This window comes from Alosa pseudoharengus, unplaced genomic scaffold, assembly GCF_046254945.1.
Source record: "Alosa pseudoharengus isolate Yale_2024_CS ecotype anadromous, Long Island Sound unplaced genomic scaffold, YU_APseudo_1.1 YU_APseudo_1.1_scf_12, whole genome shotgun sequence".
Classification (NCBI taxonomy): domain Eukaryota; kingdom Metazoa; phylum Chordata; class Actinopteri; order Clupeiformes; family Clupeidae; genus Alosa; species Alosa pseudoharengus.
The window spans coordinates 15,177,651-15,205,635 of NW_027468587.1; the positions used below are offsets into that span (position 1 = coordinate 15,177,651).

At 40.0% G+C, this 27,985-nt stretch overlaps 1 protein-coding gene across 1 annotated transcript in view; it reads right to left on the reverse strand.

Annotated features, from left to right (window-relative positions):
* Nucleotides 1-27,985, reverse strand: part of LOC143119620 (collagen alpha-6(VI) chain-like) — a 73,098-nt gene that overhangs the window by 37,180 nt on the left and 7,933 nt on the right. Inside the window, exons 3-18 of the mRNA XM_076281241.1 lie at nucleotides 26,597-27,178; nucleotides 25,048-25,605; nucleotides 22,443-23,057; nucleotides 21,758-22,324; nucleotides 21,088-21,645; nucleotides 19,409-19,987; nucleotides 17,960-18,513; nucleotides 17,849-17,870; nucleotides 7,734-7,814; nucleotides 5,974-6,582; nucleotides 5,092-5,652; nucleotides 4,183-4,851; nucleotides 3,409-3,972; nucleotides 2,744-3,301; nucleotides 1,825-2,400; nucleotides 1,020-1,598 (exon numbers count right to left, since the gene is read on the reverse strand). Coding sequence (XP_076137356.1) covers nucleotides 1,020-1,598; nucleotides 1,825-2,400; nucleotides 2,744-3,301; nucleotides 3,409-3,972; nucleotides 4,183-4,851; nucleotides 5,092-5,652; nucleotides 5,974-6,582; nucleotides 7,734-7,814; nucleotides 17,849-17,870; nucleotides 17,960-18,513; nucleotides 19,409-19,987; nucleotides 21,088-21,645; nucleotides 21,758-22,324; nucleotides 22,443-23,057; nucleotides 25,048-25,605; nucleotides 26,597-27,178 — 8,232 coding nt within the window. The remainder of the gene's footprint in view (nucleotides 1-1,019; nucleotides 1,599-1,824; nucleotides 2,401-2,743; nucleotides 3,302-3,408; nucleotides 3,973-4,182; nucleotides 4,852-5,091; nucleotides 5,653-5,973; nucleotides 6,583-7,733; nucleotides 7,815-17,848; nucleotides 17,871-17,959; nucleotides 18,514-19,408; nucleotides 19,988-21,087; nucleotides 21,646-21,757; nucleotides 22,325-22,442; nucleotides 23,058-25,047; nucleotides 25,606-26,596; nucleotides 27,179-27,985) is intronic.

The window sequence follows — 27,985 nt, forward strand, 5'->3', positions numbered from 1 at the left end:
TCAATATTTGAACCTGAAGCATAGACGGTGGCACAGTAATATCAACGTGCAATAAGTCTTCCAACAGAAATCAATGGGATTTTACAAAATGCCAAATAAAACACGACAGAAACTGTTTCGCTACGCTACTTGTTTTGGAACATCAACGAACACCACTAACCACTCGATGAGTTGCACAGTTTTGAAAACGAATGTTAAGGGTTGTTTTAGGACATGTTTGAGTAGCCTACTACAGTATGCCTGTTGGCAACCACTCTGAGTAGTCAAAGGCGATTCAAAACGAGTCAGAAAGGTCGACCAATCGTCAAAATTTCGGTGTCCACCACTCTAGTTCATCCAAAACAAACCAGGAAAGGGACTGGTTTGTGCTAAGTGCTAAATACCGGAATTTTCCTTTAAACTGGCTGGCAGACACCTTGCAAATATAACCTCAGACTTATTTGCTGGTTACAGTAACTAGGTCAATGGATTTTACTGTGTCTATTTCTCAATACTTTTTACAAAATCTAAGCAAGAAAACGGCAAACAAATAAGAGTAAAATTTTAGCATGACAGTCTGGGTTTGCAGACACAGGCGACACCGAACTTCGAAGCCACACAACCCCTAGCGTTATTGCACTGCAATGCAAAGCAACCCGATGCAGAACTATAAACGGGTCACGATGCCGTAGGAGTGACGGCGTAGCTACGCAGTGGATTTGACGCAGAAGCATGTTTCAGCCTTAATACCCATAGGGGCAGAACTACAAGGCCCAGGATGCTTTGCGGGGTTGGAGAGGAAGGTGCAGAGGAAAAGAAAAAAATAGGCTTATCGTTGTTGCTGCTGGTGATGAATAAACATCGCTTTTCAGTTCAGTTGTACATGAATTCTTTGTATACTACTACCCAGAAAACCTCCTCCTGAAGATATCAAGGTTTACATTAACTTGGCTGTACTTTCCTCACTCTACTATAGTAGATCTCCCATGCAATTCATCAGTCCTCTTTAAATACCTTCAAAAATTGACAAAAGATCTTACCTGGGTCTAGGTCTGGGTTTGGGTCATCAGATCGTGGGCAGAACGTGCCAACCAGCGTTGTCAGCATCTTTGTAAGTTCTTCATATGCTTTAATTGGAAAATACCTATCTTGACTGCCAGCAATCTTGAGGAGCTGATCAGTTTGAACTCTACCCACTCCGATCACAAACACATCTATTTTATCGGCTCGAAGATCATCAGTAGCAGCTTCAACATCTTCATCTGTCTCTCCATCTGTAATTAACAGTAGGGTTTGGCGGACACCCATGCTTCTGCGACTGCCATGTTCTGTCTTGAAGAATTCCTGAATGAATTTTAGTCCTGGAACAATTTTCGTGCCTTCTCGAAGTTGCTTTATACCATCTATCGCTCTAATAACAGCTGTCCCATTCTCATACTCATTAAGGTAGAATTCCTTTTGTTGATGAGTGCTGAACTGAGCAACCCCAACTTGTAGAAAGCTTGAACTAATGTTAAAGGATTTCACCATGTCCATCATGAACTTCTTCATTATTGAGAAGTGTGAATTAGTGATGCTTTCTGAGCCATCCACCAGCATGACCAGATCCATTTTACAGTCTGGGGGAGAGAGACCAATTAAGAGAGCATTCTTATTCACTCAAAACCTCTGACAGAATATTGCATGATTTAAGTCACTTTCTAAGAGCAAAAGAGGGCTTGCCGTGGCTTCAGCACCATACAAGTTTTACATTCAAATATTGTAGTTTTATAACGTTGTCTTCATGGGAAGGAAGGCTGTTATCCACAACAGATAGGATACCAAAGAGCTGTTAATAACTCTTACCTGCTTTGTTGACGTTACAGATCTCCTGGGAAATTCTTCTGTCTAATACCTCCAAGGCATTAAAATCATCCACATAGAACACCCTGTCATGGTTGTTGGTCATAGTTAACAGATGATTCCATAACTGTTTATTCCCATTCTGCTTTACTCCAATTCCAAATATACTGATTCCGTCGTTTCTCAATTTTGCAGATGTTTCTTCCAATTGTTGAGCATCGCTTGCCTCTTCATTTGTAATGATTATGAGAAACTTGTGCCCCCGTTTATTACTTTGGACACCATTAAAGTACTTTAGAGAGTACCTCAGTGCTCTGCTTGTGTAAGTGTCACCACGTGAAGGCCTCAGACGTGATATGGCTTGTCTCAGCTCTTTTTTGGTTTCATATTGATTCAAAGCAAACTGGATTTGTGGTTCAGTGGAGTAGACAATGCCCCCAATGCGCACATGGTTTTCTCCAATAGAGGAACTGTTCACAATAGATGACATGAGGCGTTGCATACTCTGAAACTGTTCATGGCTGACACTCTGTGAACCATCTACAAGGAAGATTATGTCTGCCATATCGATTTGACATCCTGGAAAAAAGAAAGCAGGAATACATTGGTGGCACTAGTATCTGAGAACCATCTTTCTGACAGCCCTCTTTTAGAGAGTCCTTAGGAAATTTTCAAAATAACAAGCAGTGGTCATCCAGAGTTTGTCAATGCCTATTGTTGTTCTATGGAAGCTCTGAGCTCCAGTCAAAAGTCATTAAATGTATGCCATGCTGGTTCAGATACACCAAGGTAGCACTCTATTGTTAATTGTAGAATAGATCTTCCTAATCCGCAAAAACTACAACCACTAAACACTATAAATCCATAGAAAAATTAAGATTCACCTCATTCAGTGTTTTTAGACCCTTTATTATTGACATACCTTTGCTGTGACAGATGTCGAACATGATGGTCTCTGATAATGGTTGCAGTCCATTAAAATCCTTCAGGAAATAGTATTTGTTCTTTATGCTGCCACCAATTCTTGACATTTCTTTACTGTTTGCACTGCCGATGCCAATAGCGTAGGTGATGACCCCCTTCTGCTTCAGCATGTTAGCAGCATTAACAACTTCATCCTGTGATTTCCCTTTAGATACAACAATCAGGATTTGTGGGACTCCAGGACGACCACCCATTGACTCATTAAAGAACTGGGAAACATACTGGAGGGCTTTGCCGGTCTCAGTGCCACCGCCCAACTGAGGCAAGACTTTAATTTGCTTAAGCAACTCATCTTTGTTATAGTGAGTGTCGAGACTAATTGCTAATTGTTGTTGTGTGCTATACTGTATTAAACCCATACGGAGTGCATGTGGCCCAATGACAGACGTATCGACAAGAGATTCAATGAACATTTTTATCTTCCTAAAGTCTTCCTCGGAAATAAAAGAAGAACTTTCAACCAACAAGAGGACATCTGCTTTCATGTCAGTACATGCTGTGGAAGAAATAGAGTAATGACTCATTAAAAATGCGAGAGATCTCCTTAAACATATACCGTTGCAGACAGTAAGGTAAATAAATAGTTCAAAAAATGTATCTCACCTTCCTTGGAACACATTTTTCTGATAATTTCATGTCTAATTTGTAGCAAAGCATCGAAGTTGTTGACCATAAAAGTCATCCCAGGATCACCAGAGATCACTTCCAACTCTTGTTTGTTCGCACCTTTGACTCCTATTGTATAGATGATGACTCCTTGTTCTCGCAGTACCTTTGCTGGTTCTTCTGCATCATCCTGTGATTTCCCATCAGTGATTACAATCAAGATCCTGGGGATTTCAAGATTCGGTCGACTCATAACCGCCTTTTGAAATAGGGACTGCATTTCATGTATTGCTTTCCCTATATGTGTGCCACCCCCGTCCTGGTAAACCTTATCCACCGCAGCTTCGAAGGATAGCCTGTCTTTGCTTTGCAACAGGTTGACTTCACATTTTGGTTGGGAGGAAAATTTCACCAGACCTACACGAACATGCTTTGGCCCAATGTGGAACATTAGAAGGAATTCCAAAATAAATTTTTTCATCTGTAGAAAATCCTCATTACTGATACTTCCGGACTCATCAATCAGAAAATATATGTCTGCCTCTTCTGTTTGCAGGCAACCTAAGTGAGGAAAATGCAGAGAAATTAGAAAACATGTAATGATTTACACAAGTGATGCTAAACTGGATTGGCAAAATCCAAATAAAAAATAAATGTAAAGTTAAATTTACCTATTCAGCAAACCTTTGCCTAATTTATAATATAATCTAAACATTCTAAAGATTAAGTTAGTAATACTGTATTGTACAGTATTTTGTTGCTGGTATCCACCTTGTGTGGGGACTTTTTGTTGGGTTCTGGAAAACTTTTTAGTTGGTGTCCCAGGGAGTCCCTTCAGCCCAGGAAGGCCTTGATGGATTCTGATGATTTCATGGCAAATGCTTGTCCTCAGATCTCTCTGTATGTTGCTGAGTTTTGTCAAATCCTCCACAGTGAACACAAACCTCTGAGGTGGATAGGAAGCTATCTGCTCCAGTTCTGCTATGTTGGAATCTTTCACCCCTACTGTGAAAACTTTAACCCCAGACTGGCGCAACTCCATCGCCACATTGCTGACATCATCAGCAGAATGTCCTGTTGTAAGGACTATGGCCAACTGTTCTACACCATAGTGTTGTCTGCTGCCTTTCTTTGTGGTGAACACACCATTCTTAGCAAACGTCAGTGCTTCTCCAGTCTTTCTGATTGTACCCTCTAAGAATAGAAATCTCCTGATGTGATGGAGTATGTCCTGTTTATTCCCATAAGTATTCAAGTACATCTCAGCTTTGGGTGTATCGCTGTAAAGAACCACACCCACTCTCACTTTGTTTGAGCTAATATCCAGACCAGCTACAATCCGATAAAGAAAGTTGCGCATATATTTAAAGTTTCCCTTCTCTGTGGTGCTGGATTGGTCCATGATGAATACAATGTCTGCAACTGTGGCTGAATCACATTCTGAAAAAAATATGTTCATTATGACATAGTTAGACTGGGGAGCTGGACTAATGAGCAGCACAGCATAGCAAATATTACATTATGGTTATGGTATTTAGCAGACACTTTTGTCCAAAACGACATACAAATTAACAATAAAGTTAAATTTAACAGTAAACAATTTAAAAATGTTGGTAAGACTACATTAGGGAGAATGACAATATATTAATTAACTGTTAAGCAAATGTATAAATTGTTTACCATCCTTAACACTGAGTGTGTCCTCAGATTCAATTATGGCTTTTATTTCTTGTGTTATCTGCATAAAATTTGGTCCCACAGTCTTAGACATCGAGGATTCTGTTGCAATGATCTGCATCTCCAGGGGGTCAGTATTACTAAACCCAACGGTGATCACGTTTATGCTCTGGTCTTTGAGAGCATGTGATGGCCTATACACACTGTCATCTGACTTTCCTGACATTATTAGTACCAGGTACTGTCTAAAGCCTAGGTACAGACGGGCTCCAGCCTTTGGGGTGAGCAAATGAGTGCGTGTGTATTCCAAAGCTGCGCCGATGTTCCGTGCTCCACCGCTTTTCAGTCTGAGACGTTTTAGGTGGGCGAGGATCTCTTCTTTGGTCTTGTAGCCATTCAGATGAAATTCTACTTTAGTGTCATCACTGAACTGTGCCAGTCCCATGCGATTGAAGTCGATATTCACATTGAGTTGGTTGGCCATTTGAATTAGAATTGACCTGATCATCTTAAACTGCTGAGGCTGTGTTGAACTGTCCACCAGAAAAAAGACATCAGCAAACTCTGTAACACATAAAAAATACAAAATTGAAATAGATTATTTTTAAAGATTTTTTAAAAGGTATTTTTTGGCTAAACATTTAAGCTTTTTATGTAAAGTAAATAAAGTGATATAATCTGATACAAGGTCAGCTTAATGGCTGAAATCTAAACATTTTTATTCTCAAAAATAGTATACTAGTTAGTTACCCTATATAAAACAAATTTTCCTTGTTTACCTTGGATGCACTAAAGCAAAAATAACACTAAAGAACATTCAAGACTATAAGAAGATATGGAGTCAAAATGCAACAATTGAGCTGTAATGTCAGTTGGGCACTTAACCTTGTGAGGCTTGAGTTATTTGACGTTTGGCCTCCTCCACGGTGGTACACAGCACCTGGACGATGTTCTGAGAGATGCCCTGAAGAGCACTGAAGTCAGAGACGCTGTACACATGCTGGTCATGGGGCTCGTTACCAATCTTTCTCAACTGTTCCGCATCTGCATCTTTTATCCCGATAGCATACAGTATGATTCCACGACGCCTCAGGTCATCCGCGTGTGGCTCCACGTCATCTTGCGATCTACCGTCTGTGATGACAACAGCAATCTGCGGTACCCCCTGTCTCGCTCGACTCCCTGCTTGCTCAGTAAATTGCTCCTTGAGAATGAAATCTAGTCCTAAACCAGTCATGGTGCCACCTCCTTTGTAAGGCAATTTCTTGATAGACGCGATAATCTCTTGTTTATGTTGATAGGTGTTCAGGAGAAACTCTGTCTGTGGGGAGTTGCTATACTGTACTAAGCCAATGCGGACTTGATCAGGACTGACACTAAAACTGTCAACCAGAGTGTGGAGGAAAGTCTGGACCTGCTGGAAGTTTTTTTCCCCAATACTCCAAGAGCCATCAACCAGGAATACAATGTCAGCCACAGCCTCCTGTGTACATACTGAAAGAATGAGGAGAATCAGATAATACATATTGATGTAATAAAATCTCGGCTGAATCAGTTGTGATTAGGGGTGGGCGATATATATCGTCTGCGATAAAATCGTGATTGTTGTTTTAACGATGTGCAAATTTACATTATCGAGTAGCCTATTTAAATTGCTTATGGGGAAAAAACACTCGAAATCACGCAGTGAAGACTCATACATTCCCAGGAGGTAGGCTATGCGGGAGAAGTGCAGCAGAGCAAGTGTCACGTGATCACTAGTGGGTCACAACGTTGTCCCACGCAGCCTAATGTTTATTTTGTGCAGTGAGAGTAGCCTACTTGGGATTTTATGTGGCTACTTCTGTTCAAGTAGCATTGATGAGACAGTCACATTTTTTCCTACACGGTATTATATGGAGAGAAAACATTAGCCTTTGAGTATTTTAATAGTCAGTTGTAAGCAAATAACTATTCTCATGTAACTCTTTTGTAAATGGATTGAAGTTCGCTCTAAATATCTACGTTTACCGATTATGCTAACCGGTATCATCTCTATGGGATTTCTCATATACATTAGCCATAAGCTAACGCATTAGTTTCTATTCTGTAACTTGGAATGCTAGCCTACGTGATTGCTCTAAAACAAAACATAGAAGGAAATAACTGAGATGTAGGCTACTCTGTTGGTCTGCTCTTAGTTTGACAGTGAATCCTATGTAAAGGTTTGAAAGGAACTTCAGCTTCAGACTTTCTCTTGGGAAACTGTTAGGCCTATTCATCTTCTCTAATGTAGCTGGCTAGACCATGTCATTGCCACACACACAAGTGGGGGCAGAATTGGAAATGTGTCATAGAGTGACAATGCATTGGTTGATTTGGTTAAAAAGTCACAGGTTAGGTTATTGGTTATTATTCTAATGATGCTATTCATAAATAATGAGCTGTAAAGTAACTCAGACTTTAACAAAAACATTTTTTTAAAGGATATCGACTAATTATCGTTATCGTCAAAATCACAAAAAATATCGAGATATTATTTTTTGTCCATATCGCCCACCCCAAGTTGTGATGAATGCCGTCTTTTATTTAAGTGAAGCCTTGACATTGTAATTACAGTTTTCTGTGCACTGCAAACACACATTTATCTTATAAAAAGAACCAACCTTTTTGTTCTGATGCACAGACAGAGACATATGACCCAATCAGTATGATGACCAGAAGTAGTGCCATTTTTTCAGCGCATCCTGAAATATGAACATTGTAAAGATGGAAATGACTGGATTTCTAACTTGAAAGGAGTCAAACCATACACTCTTTTGTGATTATATAACATTCCCATCATTTTTCATGATGTTCTAAAATGCTCTGACAAAACTGGCTGTGCTTTTAATATTCATACATCATTGCATACTTGACTTTGCTCTGATTGGTCAACATCTTAAGGCATCTTCCAGGTGTATCACTAGATTGCCTATTGCCAGAGCTCTATCTTATTGATTCAGATTGCTATGGACTGTCCAGGGTAGGGCTATCGAGTAAATCCAGTGGGGGTTATTTTCAGTGCATGTGCTTGTCTAATTGGGTTGTGGTCTATGACCATTTCCTTTCTAAGGCCATTACAGGCAGGGAAGGAAACAGTCCACTCTGATAAGCCTGCTACGTCTAGTCACATTCACATATTTTGTGTGTCCATGAAACCAGCCCTTTTTCTTCCACAAATATTCAATTCAGTCCATGATTGCATGATACCGGGACAGTTTTGGGTGTCGTAGAGTACAGTTTAAGGGCGGTGAGATATAATGATATTATGATCAGCTGCATGTTTAGTGCATTTAATGTATTATGAGAAGATACAGCATGCTATGAATTGACCATTGTTTAAGCTATGAACTCTACAGTCCAACAGTGTCATAACTTTTTTTAGACATACACCCACGCCACTCATATTTGCTTGATTTAGGGTGGAAATAGGAATAAGAATTGTTCCAAAACAAGATAATGCATCAGAAAACATTTCCAGTAGTCCGAAGATAAGAGCAACAAAAGTTACGTAGATCAGTTGTTGTTTCGACCATCACTTGCTGCCTTTCCTGAACAAAGTAATCCTTTCATATGAAAACCCTTTCATATAGAAACCAAAGGTCACTAACACCAAATTGTGATGCCTTTCCAAATTGTTATGGAATTTACTGCACCATGTACCATTAAATTGTCTTGATTTGAGGTGTACTAAAAGATCACATAAATGCGGTATACTTACATCAGAGCCATGCAGAGTCAAGGAAAGATCACCTATCTTGTTCCACTGCCTCAGATAATATGCTGCTCTGGCAGATCCTGAGATTTGTGAGGGTGTGCCCGAAATTCCTACTGGAGTGTCCTAGCTCATTAAATTTTTTCTTCTGTACAGTGCACACAGAAACACACACACCGTTCTTGGCTACTGGCTACATGGCCATTGGTGAAAAAATATATGTTTATCAGAATTGACCATAATCAATCCAAAATGACCAGACATGACTACAAACAGGTCAGAGTTACCTTAAGGTACATAAGTGACTTTCCAAACTTTCCAATAAATCTTTAACATAGGCCCTAAGTGCATGTCACAGTTTGAGGTCTGACATACTAACAAGAAAAACACCAATATTGTTGACTCATATTCAGTGCCACAGTTTATAAATTATTAGATTGCATTTTACTTTGGTAGTTTTGAAACTCAGACTTAAAATAGTTTTTGAAACTCAATTCTCAGGGAGTCCACAGATGTGGAGAAAAAGAGCAGAAGGTTCGGTCTCCCATCGTCCGGAAACATGTGGATGAAATGTGTTGAGGGTTCATGGATGGTGATGAGGTTTCTCATATAGGGCTTTGCCCCCCAATGACACATGATACTTAGGGATGTAACAATATCAAAATCTCACAATGTGATAATACCTCGGTAACAAGTCCACGGTACGATATTTCTGGGAACTGGGAAATAACCTGGGTCGGACTCAAACCCGGTTCTTTGTGGGCACGTGGACCCGAGCATGGTATATGGACACAGCAACCCCCCCAGGATTGACTTCTTAAAGAGTTAGATGACAACTGCTGTTTTAAAATGAATGCCTAGAGAGGTACCTCCCTGCTCAGGAGTAATCTGTTGATGTGAACAGTAAGAAACTAGTAAGAATAGTAAGCATTCTATAATCATAGACTTTTCATAAATCATAATGTAAGCTTTATAGCTTTGGTATATATTAATTGAAGACTTGATGCAAAGAAGTTGATGAACACCATTTTGTGGAATAATTAATGACGTCACTCTGTTTCTTCAGCTGAAATAGCCAGATTAGCTCTCTGAATGCTCTTCAAGACTGGGACACTCTGAAATTGTCCTTAAATTATGGGTGCTGTTGCAATTGTGTTTTGTTTATTGCTCTGTAAACTCGGAGTGGCAGTTAACAAACACATTATTTATTTACACTACATCCAAGTTCACTTTGGACAAAAGCGTCTGCTACTGTAAATCATTAACCATAACCATACTGTATATAAGTTTAAGTTAACATGTTGAAGTCAAGATACACTAAATATCTTTATACCAGCAGGCAAACGGCATCTGGAGGCAATGGTGACACATGATGTCTCTGAGTTGAAGGGATGTGCAGTGTATCAGGGTGATGTGGTTATCTACAACAAGCAAGTCATGGGATATATGCATGTTCGGCAATGGAGGGCTTTGTTTGATCTTTTAACAGCAGTGCATCTCACTGTGAACCTGGTTACGTTTATATTTCCCCAGGAGACAGTAACATATTTTGACAGTCAAATAGGGTCATAGCTGGATGCCAGCAATTGATGTCATGTACAGTATAGCCTGGAACTGTTTGCTGCCCTGATGGCCATTCATGTTTTGTGTTTTCTTGTGTTTATCTTGTCTTATGCTTTTTGTTTATATTTTGTTCTCCATGTGTCTTATCTTATCTGTCATGTGTTCTCCCTGTTTCCCCCCTAATTACTATAGTGTCTGCCTGTTTTCTGATTGTCTATCCACCTCTTTCTTGTTTTGTCTGTCATCTTGCTCATTTAAACTCTTGCCACACTTGTTGCTGAATTACTTTGATATTCTCTAGCCATATGTCTGTCCTCTGTCTGGGATCTTGTTTTTTGTGGTGTTATTGACTTTTGATCGGATTTTACATTAAGTAATCCCTTGTTAGGAACTACTACCCTGTTGGACTAGTTCCTGGTTTTGACCTATGCCTGATAGTTGTTCGGTGTTAGTCCTTCCTCTCCGTTTCTGTCGGTTTAGTTGTCTGTCTGTTTTGTTACCATTCCCTGCCTATCATGTCTGGTGTTATCAGTTCGCTTGTCTGGAAATATCAACTCTGCATTGTCTACAGTTACTCTACTGTTTTGTCTGAAAATATGTGATATGCTTGACTCATTATAGAACTTTATTTACACTTGACACCAGTTTGTTGTACTTTTGTGTCCTCCAGACAAGCCCCTCTCGAACAGAGGATTTCATTGACAGATCTGTTTGCAACTCTTAATTATTCAGTTATTGAGGAGGAACCTTTTGCTTTGATTTGGGCCATAATACAGTAGTGTCTACGTGATAGATATAATGTAGGTATGTGTAATCAACATCATAGAAATGTCCCAAGATTAGTGAACATAAACAGATGGGTGCATTCCATGGAACCACACTGTGCCACCATTGTAATTATCCTAATTGCTATAATGACACTGAAAACAGGAAAAGGGATATGGAGTGGTTCCAAAAAATCACACATACACACATCAAGATTCCTTTTCTATCATCACATCTATATTAAACTACAGAGTCTCTGAATCTTCCTGTTTTTTGCAAATGCCTAACAATGTCCTGTATTGATCTGTGGGACCTAATGATGATTATGACAAACATTATTAAACTGGCAGATGCCTATAGTGGCCACTTGTATATTTGACTATCAAAAGAAAATGAAAACAATCAGTACTACCTGCAGCTACAGTCTGAGTGCATAATCATAATCATCACCTCAAGAAACAGAGATGTATGTGAAACATTGGCAGAATTCTGGTATAGCCTGAAACCAGAAATGTCAGAAGGTAGGGGCATATGCTTTGCTTTTCTTTTTCTTTTGTAGAACAACAGTTCTGCACAGATTATTTTAAACTATTATGAGTTGTAACATTATATTGATTTACCCACATAATCATATGGTAGGGTATGATGTAGAATAGCATTCTGTCAGTACAGTTAATGACCAGGAGGCTCTTGAAAACCCTCTATTGGTTTAGCTTGAGGCAGTGGTACACGTTGTTAGCATTAGATCAGTCATGTCTTCCTTGCCATTGGACAAACCCATAACAGAAATACTACAATACTGTGCTTTTGTTGTTACGTGGCAATGCCTTGACTTGTTGGAGGCTTTTGTGTTTGACAATCTGATCTTTGACAGATTAGTTTCACTTTAATTACTATTACAGATGCATTTGATCATTTGATCATTTTGCCTATATAAGTGGACAGGGGCGTAGCCAGGATTATTTTATAGGGGGGGCCAGCTGGGTCCAGACTTTTTATTGGGGTGGCACTTGGGAATCAAAACTACTATTTGAAAACTACTCAAAAAGTTTTGAAGATTAGGATAGCCTATTTTAATAATGGCAATAAATTGTGTAAAGCCAACACTGATACACAGGTCAGTTTGTTGTCCACTCCAAATCGTTTTCCATAAATAGGCCAATGCTATAAAAAAGAACATTATGATAATGCACCTTACTTAATCAGTCTTATTATGTGTGTACACTCATGATGATTCTAAAACAACTTTACTGTCATGAACAAAGTGAAGGCAAAAAGGTGTTTCTTTGTCGAATAAATTGAGATGCAATGTGTGTCTCGAATTGGATGCCATGCAGGAATTTGCTGGGATCGATCTCAAAACCGTATGAACTTTGCCATAGAGAAACACATGATAGCGTTGGATTATGTACATGCCTTGCCACCACAACACACAAAAACGTGGGGTAAGTCGAGCTATATGAAGTTATTATTTTGATGTCATTTCGTCTGTTTTATAACCCAGAAGGATGTACAGTACTTGGTATCAAATGGTAGCTCTCTATCTCCTCTTTCATCTGACATGCGTGGCATATCCGATCACGGGTTTGTGAGTAGCCTAATTCAAACGAGAGTTGGTTTTTGTACATGATGTTATTTTGCAGTCACGTTGTCTGTTTTTATAGCCCAGAAGAATCGATATACTTGGTACCAATAGATAGCCCTGTGTCTCCTCTTTCTTCTGATATGCTTGCCATATCTATGCGATCACGGGTTCGCGAGTAATTCAAACGAGAGTATTGGGTGCGCAGGTAAACTATAAATGTATTTATTTATTTTCATAGCCTACTTGATCGCACAGGCAAGAGTTTAGTCTCGTTGGAAAGCCCCACTTCTGCCCTGTCACGCAATTAAGGTTTCATCTCGCTGTGATGAACAGTTCTGGAGTAATGTAACAAAGAACTCAGGCAAAGCAGCCTGCCTCTGCCTGATCAGCTGCTATGGCAAGAACCACACGCAGTCAGCAAATTATGTTTTTTATAAAGTAGCCTAGCCTAGGCCCTATTAGCCTACTTTTATTGGAGCCATCCGGAGATATGTGCCTAATATGCTTGCATTTCACCCGAATTTTATCGAAATATTTTTGTAAAGCGTTACCGCGGGCATCCGATTATTTCTGATCAGCCCCACACGTCAATGTCAGAGCCTACCTAAGGACAGCCCAACACAGCTCACTTGGCTATCGTGACACATTTTAACATCTATTAGCATTAATGTTCCAACTCATCATCAACTCACCTGTTGTTACTGAGGTTAAGTAATAGGCTAGTCTACTAAGTGTTTTTAACAGATGACTTGAATTGTCCTACTGCTGCACTAGCCTACTTACGATTTGATCACAACCGTGGGCTAGATAGAGTGCAGTAATTGGTTCAGTCCCTGCTTTGCAAAGTGTTGGCAAAGTGCCGTCGAAAACGGCATTTTTTATTTTTTTTTTACTTTTCACTGAACGGAGCTGGGGGGGCCAGCAGGGTGGCCAAGCTTTGACCAGTGGTGGCCGTGGCCCCCCCTGGCCACCACGTAGCTCCGCCCCTGTAAGTGGAGAAAAGTAGTCACTCTGCAGTTTGGTATCTTTGTGTGCATGGAACCCAGTGTTCTGAGGGAATCAGAAAGAAACTTATATACATGCGTGTTAAAGATAAAGGCTATAAGAACATTTCCAACATTTCTAACCCTAGCTCAGACTACAGTTGCACATATTATTAACAAGTGTAAGGTCCATGGGACTGTAGCCAATCTCACTGGATGTGTCTGCAAGAGGAAAATTGACCCCAGACCGAACAGAAGACAAGGAACCAAAGAAAACTTCCTATATGAACTGCACTGCAGTAGAGGCTATTGTTGCTTATTATACCGCTCTTCACAATGCTAGTAGAACGCTCCATTGACTTGAATGGGATTTCCCAACGTTCTACGGTAAAATATTTCCATGTAATTACCGCTGCAAACATATAATTACCACTTTCAATGGCAACGGGTTTTGTGCTGCTAATTTAAGTTTTTCATATCACTCCGCAAGTAGTCCGGTCACTTCTTGCATTGGAACTTCATTCAAAAGTGAAAGCAGACGGTTGATCAGCTGTGTTCTAAAGAATGTTTGATTCAAGTTCAGCGTGTGTTGCGAACTATTTGTTTATCAGCAAAAGCCACGACGAAACGGTAACAAATAAGTGTAAAGAGACATATCGTGGAGTTTATTTTTTCATTTTGGCAAGTAGCCATATAATAAGCGGGATAATGTATATAACGCCGGTCATTATTGGGAAAATAAGTCCCTTCAGGGAGAAGCAAGACCCGGTTCGCCCTGTTGGGACTTATTTTCCCAATAATGACGTTCTATACATTATCCCTTACTTATTAGCCTAGACGGCTCTTCACAAGGCAAGTAGAACGCTCCATTGACTTGAATGGGCTTTCCCAAATTTCTACGGTAAAATATTTTCATGTAATTACCGCTGCAAACATATAATTACCGCTGTCAATGGCAACGGAGTTTGTGCTTCTACTTCAGGTATTTCATATCACTACGCAAGAACTGGAACTTCATTCAAAAGTGAAAGCAGACAGTTGATCAGCTGTGTTCTAACGAATGTTTGATTCAAGTTCAACGTGTGTTGATAAACGGTAACAAATAGGCTAGGCTATGTAGGCTAAAGTCATATAGAGTGACCGTCAATAAGTCCCTTAAGGGCGGAACAAGACCCCTCCGCTGCGCGTCGGGGTCCGGTTCGCCCTGTCGGGACTTATTTTCCCAATAATGACCAGCGTTCTATACATTATCCCTTACAGCAGACGTTCCGCTAATGGAATGCTTCAGTTACATCCCAGGTGTAGCCTCCCTTTAATAATACAGTGGAAATTCTTGCATAAATAGATCTGGGAGAGAACCTGCTAGTAACTTGCCTGGTTTCACCAGACTCATTACTTCATTTCACCAAGTGAAGAGTCTGGGTATTAACAATAGGGAAATGTTATGTAAAGTCCAGCATCATAATGGGCGTAGATTTTGCATTAAATTTGAAATCACTGGTCTAGCCAATCACATTGATCATAAATTCCTACAGTACTTCCTATTTCAACTAACCTTTACAGGATATTATACAACAACAGTTAGGTCCAATTGAGCTATTTATTCATTTTTGATTGGACGAGAGGTCATCACGAGTGGCGATATCCCAGCACAACGACTCTTAAGACTTTTGACTGCTAGTTCATCCGCATATTGCATTGAATTACCAAGACAAACGTTCCAATCATTCATAGTGAGAGAGCAACGATTTCATAACTTCACCTTGGAGTGAGAAAAACGCAAAGTAGGTGGCTGGCAGATGGCTTGTTAATGAGCTCAGACATATTTTTTGTCACAAAACCTGGGTTTTTAGATGTAATTGTGATAGTTTATTAACCTGCCTCTCGCCAGATGAATTTCGTTCCGCCTAGCTCCACTCACATCCATCTGGGATCGGTTCCGTTGAGAGTGATTTCAGCACGAGATTGTATGGTAGAGCCAATCAGGACGCAGGGTGGGAGTTTCATAGATGTGACGTAGCGTAGAAGCGACTGTGAGACTGTTCTCAGCGTCACGGGTTGGCTTCGATGTGAATGGTTGAAGTAGCACGTCAATAGATGACGGACAAGTGGCTTATCCAATCTTATGCAAGGATTTTTTAATAAGACCTAGCCTTCTGAAGCACCACTCCAATGGATCGATCCCAGATGGATGAGTGGAGCTAGGCGGAACGAAATTCATCTGGCGAGAGTCAGGTTAATAGTTTATCGCTACGTATTACAAAATTTAAGGGCACAAACGCTGAACTTATTTGCTAATACAGAACTACTGCCGTTTTAGAGTTAGCTCCGCCATTTTGGATATTTTTTTCGAATTCACTTTCAAGCAACTTACGTCTCAAATGGTGTCACGTTGCTTGGCAACGGTAATGTGGATAATACAATGTGATTTTTGAATGTTAAAAGTTGCAATTGGTGAATAAACTCTTTTGAGAGGTGGATAAACTATTTCCTAATAATAATAATAATAACTAGATGTACCGCAGAGCGGTGCAAAATATGACCGCCGCCCAATCCAGCACATTTTTTCCACAAAAAGAAATCACGCTGAAAGGCCTATATATGATTCTAACTGTCTCACTAAATTGCATTATCCACACTCAATTCGTGCTTGTGTGTGTGCCTGTGTATGTGCCTGTGCATGCAAGCGTACATATGTCTACTGTGTGAGTATGTGTCATACGTTTGATTACTGTGAATGTATGTGTGTGTGTGTGTGTATCTGTTTGTGCACATGTGTGCACATGAAATGGGTTAACATGACCCCTGGAGGCAAACATACGGAAAAAAATGGTCATCCTAGGCCCTACAGTTCTCAAGATATTCACAGAGAACTGTGTCTGCCCTACCCTCCTTTCGGGGGGTCCAGTCCAGCGGGGGGGATACAGATCAAAACGAAAAATTACGGTTCCATGCTATCCATGTGGGGGTACATGCCCACCAGGTTTTGTGTACCCCGGTCTTTCAGTGTCCCGGGAATCCTTGTTGGTGTACGTCACTAAATGTACACATAAATTATTTTATTTTATTATTGTAAGGCCCCCCATGAACGAAAGTACACAAAACTTGGCATGCATTCGGAGGGTGTCATAATGATCCTACACTTTTAATTTCGTGCAGTTTTGACCTTGTCAGCCAGAGATATTGTGATGAAAACACCTAATTTTTTGCTTTTTAATTTTTAACTAGGTGGCGCTATACATGAAATAAGTGGTAATGGGATGGGTTGACATGCCCCCTTAAGACCAACATACATAAAAAAGGTGGACCTCCTAGGCCCTACGGGTCTCGAGATATTCACAGAAAACTGTCTCCGGCCACCTACAGGCCAGTTGGTGTATAGTAACATAAATTAATTTATTGTGTGGCCCCCCATGAACGGAATTCCACAAAACTTGGCGTGCATACAGAGGGTGTCATAATGATCCTACACTTCCAATTTCGTGCAGTTTTGACTATGTTAGGTCACAGATACCTTCAATTACAACACCTCATTTTTAATTTTTTGTGTTTAACTAGGTGGCGCTATACATGAAATGAGTGGTTATGGAATGGGTTGACATGGCCCCTTGAGATCAACATACAAGGTCCTCCTAAACCCTACGGTTTTCGAGATATTCACAGAAAACTGTGTCTGCCCTACCCTCCTTTCGGGGGGTCCAGTCCAGCGGGGGGGCTACAGATCAAAACGAAAAATGATGGTTCCATGCTATCCATGTGGGGTTACATGCCCACCAAGTTTCGTGTACCCCGGTCTTTCAGTGTCCCGGGACTCATTGACGGAAATTTAGGCATGCGAAAAAGAAAAAAAAGAAAAAAGAAATCTGACTAAACCTATATGACCGCCGCGCAGCGAAGCGGCGGTCATAATAATAGGAAAACATAGAAACACAATCACAGTATTTGATATTTCTTCTAGAGTAAAACAATCAATACTGTAAATACAACTAAAATCACAGTGTTTAATTGTTTTTTATTTTACGGTGAATACATAAAATACTGTAAATGGAAGTACGGTACCTTTACTGTAAAAATAATTGACAGTAACTTACTGGATAATTGTTGCCAGTAAGTTACTGTACATTTTACGGTATTTCTTTACAGTGATTATCTATGGGAAAAACAACTTATCAAGGAGATAATATTGAGATTGTGAATTATCATAACATTTGATCAAACATCTTATGCGTCAGCTGGCACGCAAACAGTTTCCACAATTTTTGACTTGATTTGTTCAAGGACATGAAAGTCGTTCACGATGAAGACCCTGTCCGGAGTGCCAGCAATCTGAATCAGCTCATCCTTGTAGACTTTGCCCACTCCAATGACATACACATCAACTTGCATGGCTCTGAGAAACCTTGCCTCTTCTGTCACTTCATCCTTTGACTTGCCATTGGTGATCACAATAAGGTTCTGTGAGACACCCTTGTTTTTCCGGCTGCCATTTGCTGTCTGGAAGTACCGCTTCCTGGTGAACTCAAGGGCCCTTCCGATAAATGTGCCTTGTCCTATTTGATCAATGGCATCAATTTTAGCGTGTGCTGTGGCTTCACTGTCAACCTCGTTGAGGTGGAACTCTTTCTTGGGGTAAGCGCTGAACTGGGCTAGGGCCACCTGCACAGCCTCTGGTTTGATGTGGAAGCTGCTCACCACCTTTTTCATAAACGTCTTCATGATTTCAAAGTCAGTGGCACTGATGCTGCCAGAGCTGTCCGTCAATATGACCAGGTCTACCTCCTTTTTCTCGCATGCTAAAGAAAAATCATAATTTGCATTTTATGTAGATTTGTAGTTCAATCTTTCACATAGAAATTACTTTTGAATATATATGAGTTCATATGCTTACAATCACGGATCTTGAATCCCCCCCCATTGCTCAACTTTACTTTGCAGCTTTCTGCCAATCTTATGGAGGACCAAAAATGACTTCAAATAAATAAATGCAGAAATAAATTATGAAACTATTTAAATCTGGAGATAGCTTTTAACTGTTGTCATGTCTGCTTGCCGTTCGTGTAGCATTAGTGCTCACCGAAATCATAGAAATAATCATTGCAGAACACATCTCTTCTAAATTTTGTTAGGTTTTGTTAGATTTTTTTAAATTAATGACATGGAAAACGTATGAATTGCTATTTTTCACTAGCCTAAAACCGTCAGACTCAGGCAAGCCTTTCTCAGAAATTGAATTACTCTTTTGCGTCCTTAACAGACCTATATACCACCAATATAATGTGGCATTAAAGATACATGTAATAGTTTAGCTCATGGGAAGATAGTGGTCTATGCCATTAAGCTTTAATATTCAAAATGATGTAAATAATACTCTGTGTTGTGCCAATTTTTGGTTTCATATCAATTTCACTTTCTGTGACTAAGCCCCGCTGCTGGAACAAATTCTAGGATAATCACTGAATGATTTGGGCTGCTTGCAATCATTTTTGAGTATCAGTACCAATGCCATTTATTCATATAGCTTCAGTGAGCATTGATGACAATAAACATGGTCTCAATACTCTTTTCAGAAACCAAGGCCTCTAGAACATACACAAAGATGTCAGTAGTGTAGATAAAACTAAACAAGAAGAACCCAGCTGGCATGGGGGCACCTGAGACCTGTTTATTTAATTTAAAAAAAGGACTTACGTGGTTTGATGTCTTTACAAAGCTCACTGGAGATGTCCTTGTGCAGAACCTCCAAAGCATCATAGTCACTCACATAAAACACCCTTCTTCTGTCTCCTCCAGTCATGATCTCCAGCTCACTAAGTCTGGCCCCTCCCACACCAATGGCATATATCATGATCCCATAACTCAGGATCTCTTTAGACCACACAGGCAGCACATGAGGATCTGTGGCTTCTCCATCAGTAATGATGAAAAGGATCTGAGTTACGTCCTGCTCGCGACGGCCACCATGTTGTTTTCCAAAGTAGTCCAGTGTGTAGCGAAGCGCAGCACCTGTGTAAGTGTTTCCACCTGGTTTTCTAATGGTTGTTATGGCCGTTCGTACCTCCTTTTCAGTAGTGTACTGATTCAGAGTGAACATGGACTCTGCGTCGTCCGAGTAGACGATGGCACCAAACCGGACCAGGTTCTCTCCAACATTCGTGCTACTCACAAGTGAGGTCATTAAGCGTTGCATGCTCTTGTATTGATCCACACTAATACTGCTGGAGCCATCGACAAGGAAGATCATGTCTGCCACCTCTGTCCTTCTGCAGTCTAAAAGGGAGTAGAAACAAAACAATTCCCCTTATTCACCCGGCGGCCAGAATGAGGCTAAAGGGTACACTTGCCATTACACCTCAGTCCAGCAGATGGTGGTGGTAATGCACTCCGTTTGCAAACTGCCAAAAAAAAAGCTCACCGAAAAAGAAGAAGGGTTTACTGGCCGGTTCTTTTTCTTCAGTGAGTTTTTCAAACGGAGTGCATTACCACCATCATCTGCTAGACTTTGGTGTAATGGCAAGTGTACCCTTTAGCCTCGGTTTGGCCGCCGGGTGAATAAGGCGAATTGTGTGTGTGTGCATGAGAGATATTGTGTCTGTGTGTGTGACAAAGTATTGCTTGAGAATACGATTGCATGGTAATGTACTAGGGCTGCATGATTTGGGGAAAATTTCTACTTGCGATTTTTCTGACATATTGCAATTACGATTTGCGATATGATTTTTAAATGTGAATGATCTGATTCAGTTCAATATACCAAATGTCTCTTTAATTTTTGACAACCCTGATTCGTGAGCACAACCAGTGCACAAGAAGCACAGAACCCTCTTACCGACTGTAAAGCTCACCAATCAGAATTTCTGTACCCTTCACTACACACACCCACCAACCAGAAGTGGCACAGTCAAGGTGGATGACATGAATATAAAAGTAATACATGTGACAAGATTAACTGTGCATGACTATTTGTATTGCGTTTAGGTAATTGAGTTGGTTCATATTGCAATTACAATTGTGATTGAAATAATTCTGCAGCCCTATTGCACACAAACATTTTGTATAACAACAATGTCAATGGACAAAACTCTTCTGTGGACAGTTTCTTGGATTAATCCTAATCCTTGTCCAAAAGGATTAAATATCCTTTAGGGAAGATATTCATTGTTTTCTTGTCTTGCCTTAATTCATGTATGGGAAAACTTGTGTAAAGTTTTACTTTTCTCATTAAATCAATAACAATGAAGGAAAGAAGAAAGGACAGGAAAAATAATAGAGAATAGAGAAATGTTCAGGTGCTCTTTCTTTTTTGAAAAAAAAAAAATTCTGTCTCATTTCAAGCATTGGTCATCTCACTGGGGACTGCAACCACTTACTAGTTTCAGGATGACAGATCTTACAGAAGATCTTGTCCTCCAAAACCTGGAGGCCATCAAAGTCTCTCTCTGTATACACCCTGTCTGTGATGCCACTGATTTCATTCAGCTGGATTATATTGGCGCCGTCCACACCAATGGAGTAGATGACAATATTGTTGTCCCTCAGAGCCTGTGCAGGCAACTTAACGGCATCTTGGGCTTCACCATCTGTGATGACGATCAGGATCTTTGGGACATTGAGGCGCCCGCCCCTTGAGGTGTCAAAGTACTGAGAGGTAAAGCTGAGAGCTTGACCGGTCAGAGTTCCCCCACCCAGTTGCTGCATGGCGTTCACTTTCTGCACAAGGTAATTTTGGGTTTGGGGGCTGTCAAGAGAAAACTCCTCGTTCTGGACGGTGCTGAACTGCAGCAGCCCCATGCGCACAGAGTCTGGCCCCATGACGGACCGCATAATTATGCTGTTGATGAAAGCCTTCATCTTGAGGAAGTCTTCAGGGTGAATGCTTCCAGAACTGTCCACCAGAAATATGACATCAGCCAGCATTTCCTTGCATGCTGCATGGGAGAAATCAAAGCTTGGTCAAACCAATTCACAGTGCACAGGACACAGTTTGAAAATATTTATGCCAAGTCATACACTTCAATCATAAAAACACATTTTGTTCACCTGTTTGAGAGAATATGTCTGTCACAATATCATCCTTGACTGGTCTAAGTGCATGAAAGTTATTGACGAAGAACCTCCTCTTCGGATCACCGCAGATGTCCAGCAGTTCGTCGTTATTGGCATCCTTCACCCCAATGGCATAAATGGTGATGTTCTGTTGGCGTAATCTCTTTGCTGCCCTTTTCACAACTTCATTGTCATGTGACTCCCCATCTGTTATTACAATGAGGTACCTGGGTACCTTATCACCACGACTCTTTTCAGCCTCCTCAAAATACGGGCTCATGAAATTTAAAGCGGCCCCTGTATAAGTGTCACCTCCAGTTTGTTCGACAGCATCCATAGCCTTCTCCAAAGACTTTTTGTCTGTGTAATCGGCCAGGTTGAACTCCAGGCTAGGACTGGTTGAGAACTTTGCCAGACCAACACGTACCTGTTTTGGTCCAATAGGAAACATCCGTATGAATTCCAAAACAAACTTTTTCATTCGGCCAAAATCCTCATAGGCAATGCTGAATGACTGGTCAATCAAAAAAAAGAAATCTGCTTCCTCTGTTTGGACACAGTCTACAAGACAAAAAGCACACAGAACATAATTACTATAAAAATACACAATCCTGGGGCTGTTTACATTTTATTTAATGTCATACATTTATCACTTTCAAGCACTGCTGGAGACACTGACCTTTTTCCTTTGGTGGTGGTGTGGGTGGTTTCGTAATCTCACGGCAAATTCTTTTTGCCAGATTTGCTTCTATTGACTTAAGTTTCACAAAATCATCAATGGATACCACATAGTTCCTAACTGGGTCAGTGGCTATCTTTTGCAGTTCATTCATAGATCCATTTTTAATACCCACTGCATAGACTTTAACTCCTAAATCACACAATTTCAGAGCTGGACCACTGACGTTATCGTGAGACACACCGTCTGTGATTATTACAGCAATCTGTTGCACACCACTGTCACGCCGGCTGCCCCTCTCCTTGGTAAACATGTTATTCTTTGCAAATGTCAGAGCTTTCCCTGTGTATGTGTTGCCCCCATGGTATGGTAGCCGCTTTATGCTCTGCAAAATATCGAATTTATTATCATATGTGTTCAAGTAGAACTCGGGTCGAGGGTCATCGCTGTAAGTGGTTAAGCCCACCCTCACACCCTTTGAGCTGATATCAAGGTCTTTGAGGATTCTTGCCATGAATGCCCGCATCAGCTGGAAGTTGTGTACTGAAGCATGATTAATGCTGCTGGATTCATCCACTATGAACACAATGTCTGCTACTTTGGCTGTTGCACACTCTGAAACACAGATGGCAAGATGGCATTAAATGAAAAAGTAAACAGTGCATATAAAGCCAGATATAATAAACAAACAATTCAGTTATAGAAATCAATGTCTTACAGTTTTTCTCAGTCGCTTTGGTGCTTTTTGCAGATCAGAATGAAAATTCTCATAACTATTAGTTCAACCTCCACAACATTTAGTCATTTGTGCACATCATAGTAGCAAATTCTCCTTCCTCTGAACATATTGCAAATGCTTTTGGACATGTATCAGTTGCTTTCATACAATTCTCTGCTGTTTTTTAACATTATCATTTGCTTATGTCATGTCAATCAAAATGAACTATACTTATGGATACTGAATAGTCGTTCCCTATAAAACTAATAGTCTTCATTTCATTGCTTGAGTCATTACATACAAAATTGTTGAACTAGTTATCAAATTCAGTCACAATGCTGTAGAATTGCAAAGAGCATACAGTAAAAATGTACGTATTCAGTGTCTTGTACTCACTTACTCCCCTAACTACAGCAATGTGTAACTTTACTGTAGTTTTCAAATGGCTGTACAAGTACTGTATAGTGCTGTCTTGAGCATGTTCAGGTAGTGTCACCGAGTTCTGCCCTTTTTTGCATGGGAAAACACTGAGAGAACTGTCATAATGACAAAGCCATTTGACTATCTTGTTCATAAACGATGGTGTCGAGACTTCTCATTTTGATGACACTGACAGTTTCATTGACATGAATACGTGCTTTTGAAAAATTGGACTATCCATTTTGAGCAAGTGACATGCTTTTGTAGGTCATCCACTAGGTTTTGCAGTTTGCACTAATTGTTTTGAGAAATGCACTAACTGCTGTGCAAATGTTAATAGTGATGTGAGAATAGCACCAAAGTGACTGAGAAAAACTGTAATAGTGATGTGAGAATAGCACCAAAGCGACTGAGAAAAACTGTAATTAATTTACTACAGTTTTTCTCAGTCGCTTTGGTGCTTTTCTCACATCACTATTAACATTTGCACAGCAGTTAGTGCAATTCTCAAAACAATTAGTGCAAACTGCAAAACCTAGTGGATGACCTGCAAAAGCACGTCACTTGCTCAAAATGGATAGTCCATTCCTCAAAAGCAGGTATTCATGTCAATGAAACTGTCAGTGTCATAAAAATGAGAAGTCTTGACACCATTGTTTATGAACAAGATAGTCAAATGGCTTTGTCATGTTTTCATTATGACAGTTCTCTCAGTGTTTTCCAATGCAAAAAAAGGTCAGAACTTGGTGACACTACCTGAACATGCTCAAGATAGCACTATTCAGTACTTGTACAGCCATTTGAAAACTACAGTGAAGTTACACATTGCTGTAGTTAGGTGAGTAAGTGAGTACAAGACACTGAATACGTACATTTTTACTGTATGCTCTTTGCAATTCTACAGCATTGTGACATAATTTGATAACTAGCTCAACAATTTTGTATGTAATGACTCAAGCAATGAAATGAAGACTATTAGTTTTATTGGGAATGACTATTCACCATTCATAAGTATAGTTCATTTTGACTGACATGACATAAGCAAATGATAATGTTAAAAAACAGCAGAGAATTGTATGAAAGCAACTGATACATGTCCAAAAGTATTTGCAATTTGTTCAGAGGAAGGAGAAATTGCTACTATGATGTGCACAAATGACTAAATGTTGTGGAGGTTGAACTAATAGTTATGAGAATTTTCATTCTGATCTGAAAAAAGCACCAAAGCGACTGAGAAAAACTGTAAAAAAGGGTTTGGGTTTGTTGGTGAATGCAATACTAATATTAGCCAGCAGAGACTGCTAACTGCTAGCATAATATTTACTGTAAGTAGTGATCCACAGAGAGAACAAAGTTTGTGTCTGTGAAGTACAACTTTGTTTTGTGATTTCTTTACAATATATGGTAAAACTGGAGTGTATATTTCAGACAAATAAATCATCATAAATACATTTTAACACTACTTGCCAGTTTTAACAGTGGCATCAGCAGTCTTGTCAACAGCAGCCTTGATGTCTGTTATTGTCTGTTGATTTGATTGTCCAAAATAGATATAAGAGTCAGTTGCAATGGTCTGAAGCTCCACTCGGTCAGCTTGGCCAAGCCCAACAGTAAGTACAGTCACGCCTTGTTCTTTAATAACTTGTGATGCTTTGATCACATTGTCATCTGATTTCCCTGATGTTATGAGCACCAAATAGGGTTTAAATCCACGGGCTCCATACTCCGAATTGAAAAAATTACGGCGGGCATAGGTTATTGCCTCTCCGGTGTTACGCGTCCGACTTCCCCTTAATCTCCATTTTTTCAAATAGTCCACGATATCAGATCTTGCGGTGAACTGGTTCATCTTGAAATCCACTTTGACAGTATCACCAAACTGAGCCAGGCCCATACGATTGCCGTCAATGTTTATGCTGAGTTGGTTGGAAAGTAGAATAAGCATTTGTTTTATGCTGACCTGAATCTGTGACTGAGCCGAACTGTCCACAAGAAAGAAAATATCAGCATATCTTGGTGTTAGATCTGAAACAAGTTATAAAAGAGAGGACTTAATCATCCAATTCGATAAAGTCATACATTAGACAGAGAAGGAGAGAACAATAGATTTACAATGAAGATGTATTACAGTTTTTCTCAGTCGCTTTGGTGCTTTTTTCAGATCAGAATGAAAATTCTCATAACTATTAGTTCAACCTCCACAACATTTAGTAATTTGTGCACATCATAGTAGCAATTTCTCCTTCCTCTGAACAAATTGCAAATGCTTTTGGACATGTATCAGTTGCTTTCATACAATTCTCTGCTGTTTTTTAACATTATCATTTGCTTATGTCATGTCAGTCAAAATGAACTATACTTACGGATGCTGAATAGTCGTTCCCAATAAAACTAATAGTCTTCATTTCATTGCTTGAGTCATTACATACAAAATTGTTGAACTAGTTATCAAATTCTGTCAATGCTGTAGAATTGCAAAGAGCATACAGTAAAAATGTACGTATTCAGTGTCTTGTACTCACTTACTCCCCTAATGTGTAACTTTACTGTAGTTTTCAAATGGCTGTACAAGTACTGTATAGTGCTGTCTTGAGCATGTTCAGGTAGTGTCACCGAGTTCTGACCTTTTTTTTGCATTGGAAAACACTGAGAGAACTGTCATAATGAAAACATGACAAAGCCATTTGACTATCTTGTTCATAAACGATGGTGTCAAGACTTCTCATTTTGATTACACTGACAGTTTCATTGACATAAATACTTGCTTTTGAGGAATGGACTATCCATTTTGAGCAAGTGACGTGCTTTTGCAGGTCATCCACTAGGTTTTGCAGTTTGCACTAATTGTTTTGAGAAATGCACTAACTGCTGTGCAAATGTTAATAGTGATGTGAGAAAAGCACCAAAGCGACTGAGAAAAACTGTAATATTAAATAATGTATATTTTTAATGTTGCTAATATCTAGGCCAAATTGATCTGTAGGTGTAAAAGCATTAAGAAAATAATAAACTTTACCCTCTGCTTCGACATTCACAGCAGTGCAAACTGATTTCTGCATACTGTCTATTACGTTCTGCAGCTCCTGGTAGTTGTTGATGCCTACCAAGAAACGCTCATTAGGTTTGTTGGCAACAGATTGCAGCTGTTTGGCATCATAGTTGCCAACACCAATGGCGTAGATGACAATCCCCAATCTCCGCAATATTAGGGCTGGTCCTGCCACGTCATCAGAGGATTCGCCGTTTGTGATCACAATGGCAATCTTTGGGACGTTAGCTCGGCTGCCTCCGTCCGGGATAAAGTACTTATTCTGAAGGAAGGTGAGGCCCTTTCCCAAATAAGTTCCTCCTTGACGGTACTGGAGCTGGGCAATTTGATTAAGTACATCTCTGATGTTGTCATGATCCTTCAGCAGGAACTCCTGGTACGTGTCATCAGTGAACTGTGCTAGGCCTATGCGCACTTTGTCTGATGCTACAGTAAGTCCACTCACTAATGATTGAAGGAATTGCTTCGTCTGATTAAAGCTATCCACACCAATGCTACTCGAGCCATCCACAAGGAACACAATGTCAGCAACGGTTGCCTGTTGACAATCTGAATTTATAAAAAGATGAATAAATTAATATTTATTTGCAAGTTGAGCACTAGAGATAGCAGAGGATTTAGTAACCCAAGTATTGACATCAGAATGCCATTTAAAATTAATACAAAATGTTTCTCTTAAAGGAGAATTCCGGTGTGAATTGACCTAAAGTGTGTTGAAACATGATACCGAGTGTTAACGTTTGTCTCATAGCTGTCCCCTGCACTCAGAAATCTTGCGCTAGTTAGCCAATGCTACCAACAGTGTTTCGTTGCGGTGCCTCGGGCATCGGCCTAGCCATGCAAATAAATCACTGTTTTCCACCATTTACGTGGCTCAAAAGTAGCTCCATACTTCATTGGTAGACTTCCGAAGGCCTTGACATTTAAAACGAGACATGGAGAACTTTGAAAAAGCACTGGTAGTTTATTTACAAGACGATTTATACAGACAGTACCTTAAGGAATTTTACCGTTCGACGCCATCTTTTAGTTTAGAATTTAGTCACGATACGTCGAGCGACGACTACGAACTAACAGGTATGATAAGGGATCAGATAACAAAAATAATTCATTGGAAATGCATGGATTCAGTTGCTTCCAGTAGCAGCAACTGGAATCCATGCATTTCTACGGAATTATTTCGCTGGGATTTATTTTCATGCTAGTCAAATGTGACCAGTTTTATTGCGGGGCACACATACAGTAAAAAGAAATCGCTATTTCTATACCACTAACAAGGCTCAAAATAGCACCACACTTACACAGTAGCATAATGAGGGTCTCTACATGTAAACCAAAGCATTGAGAACTTCGTAA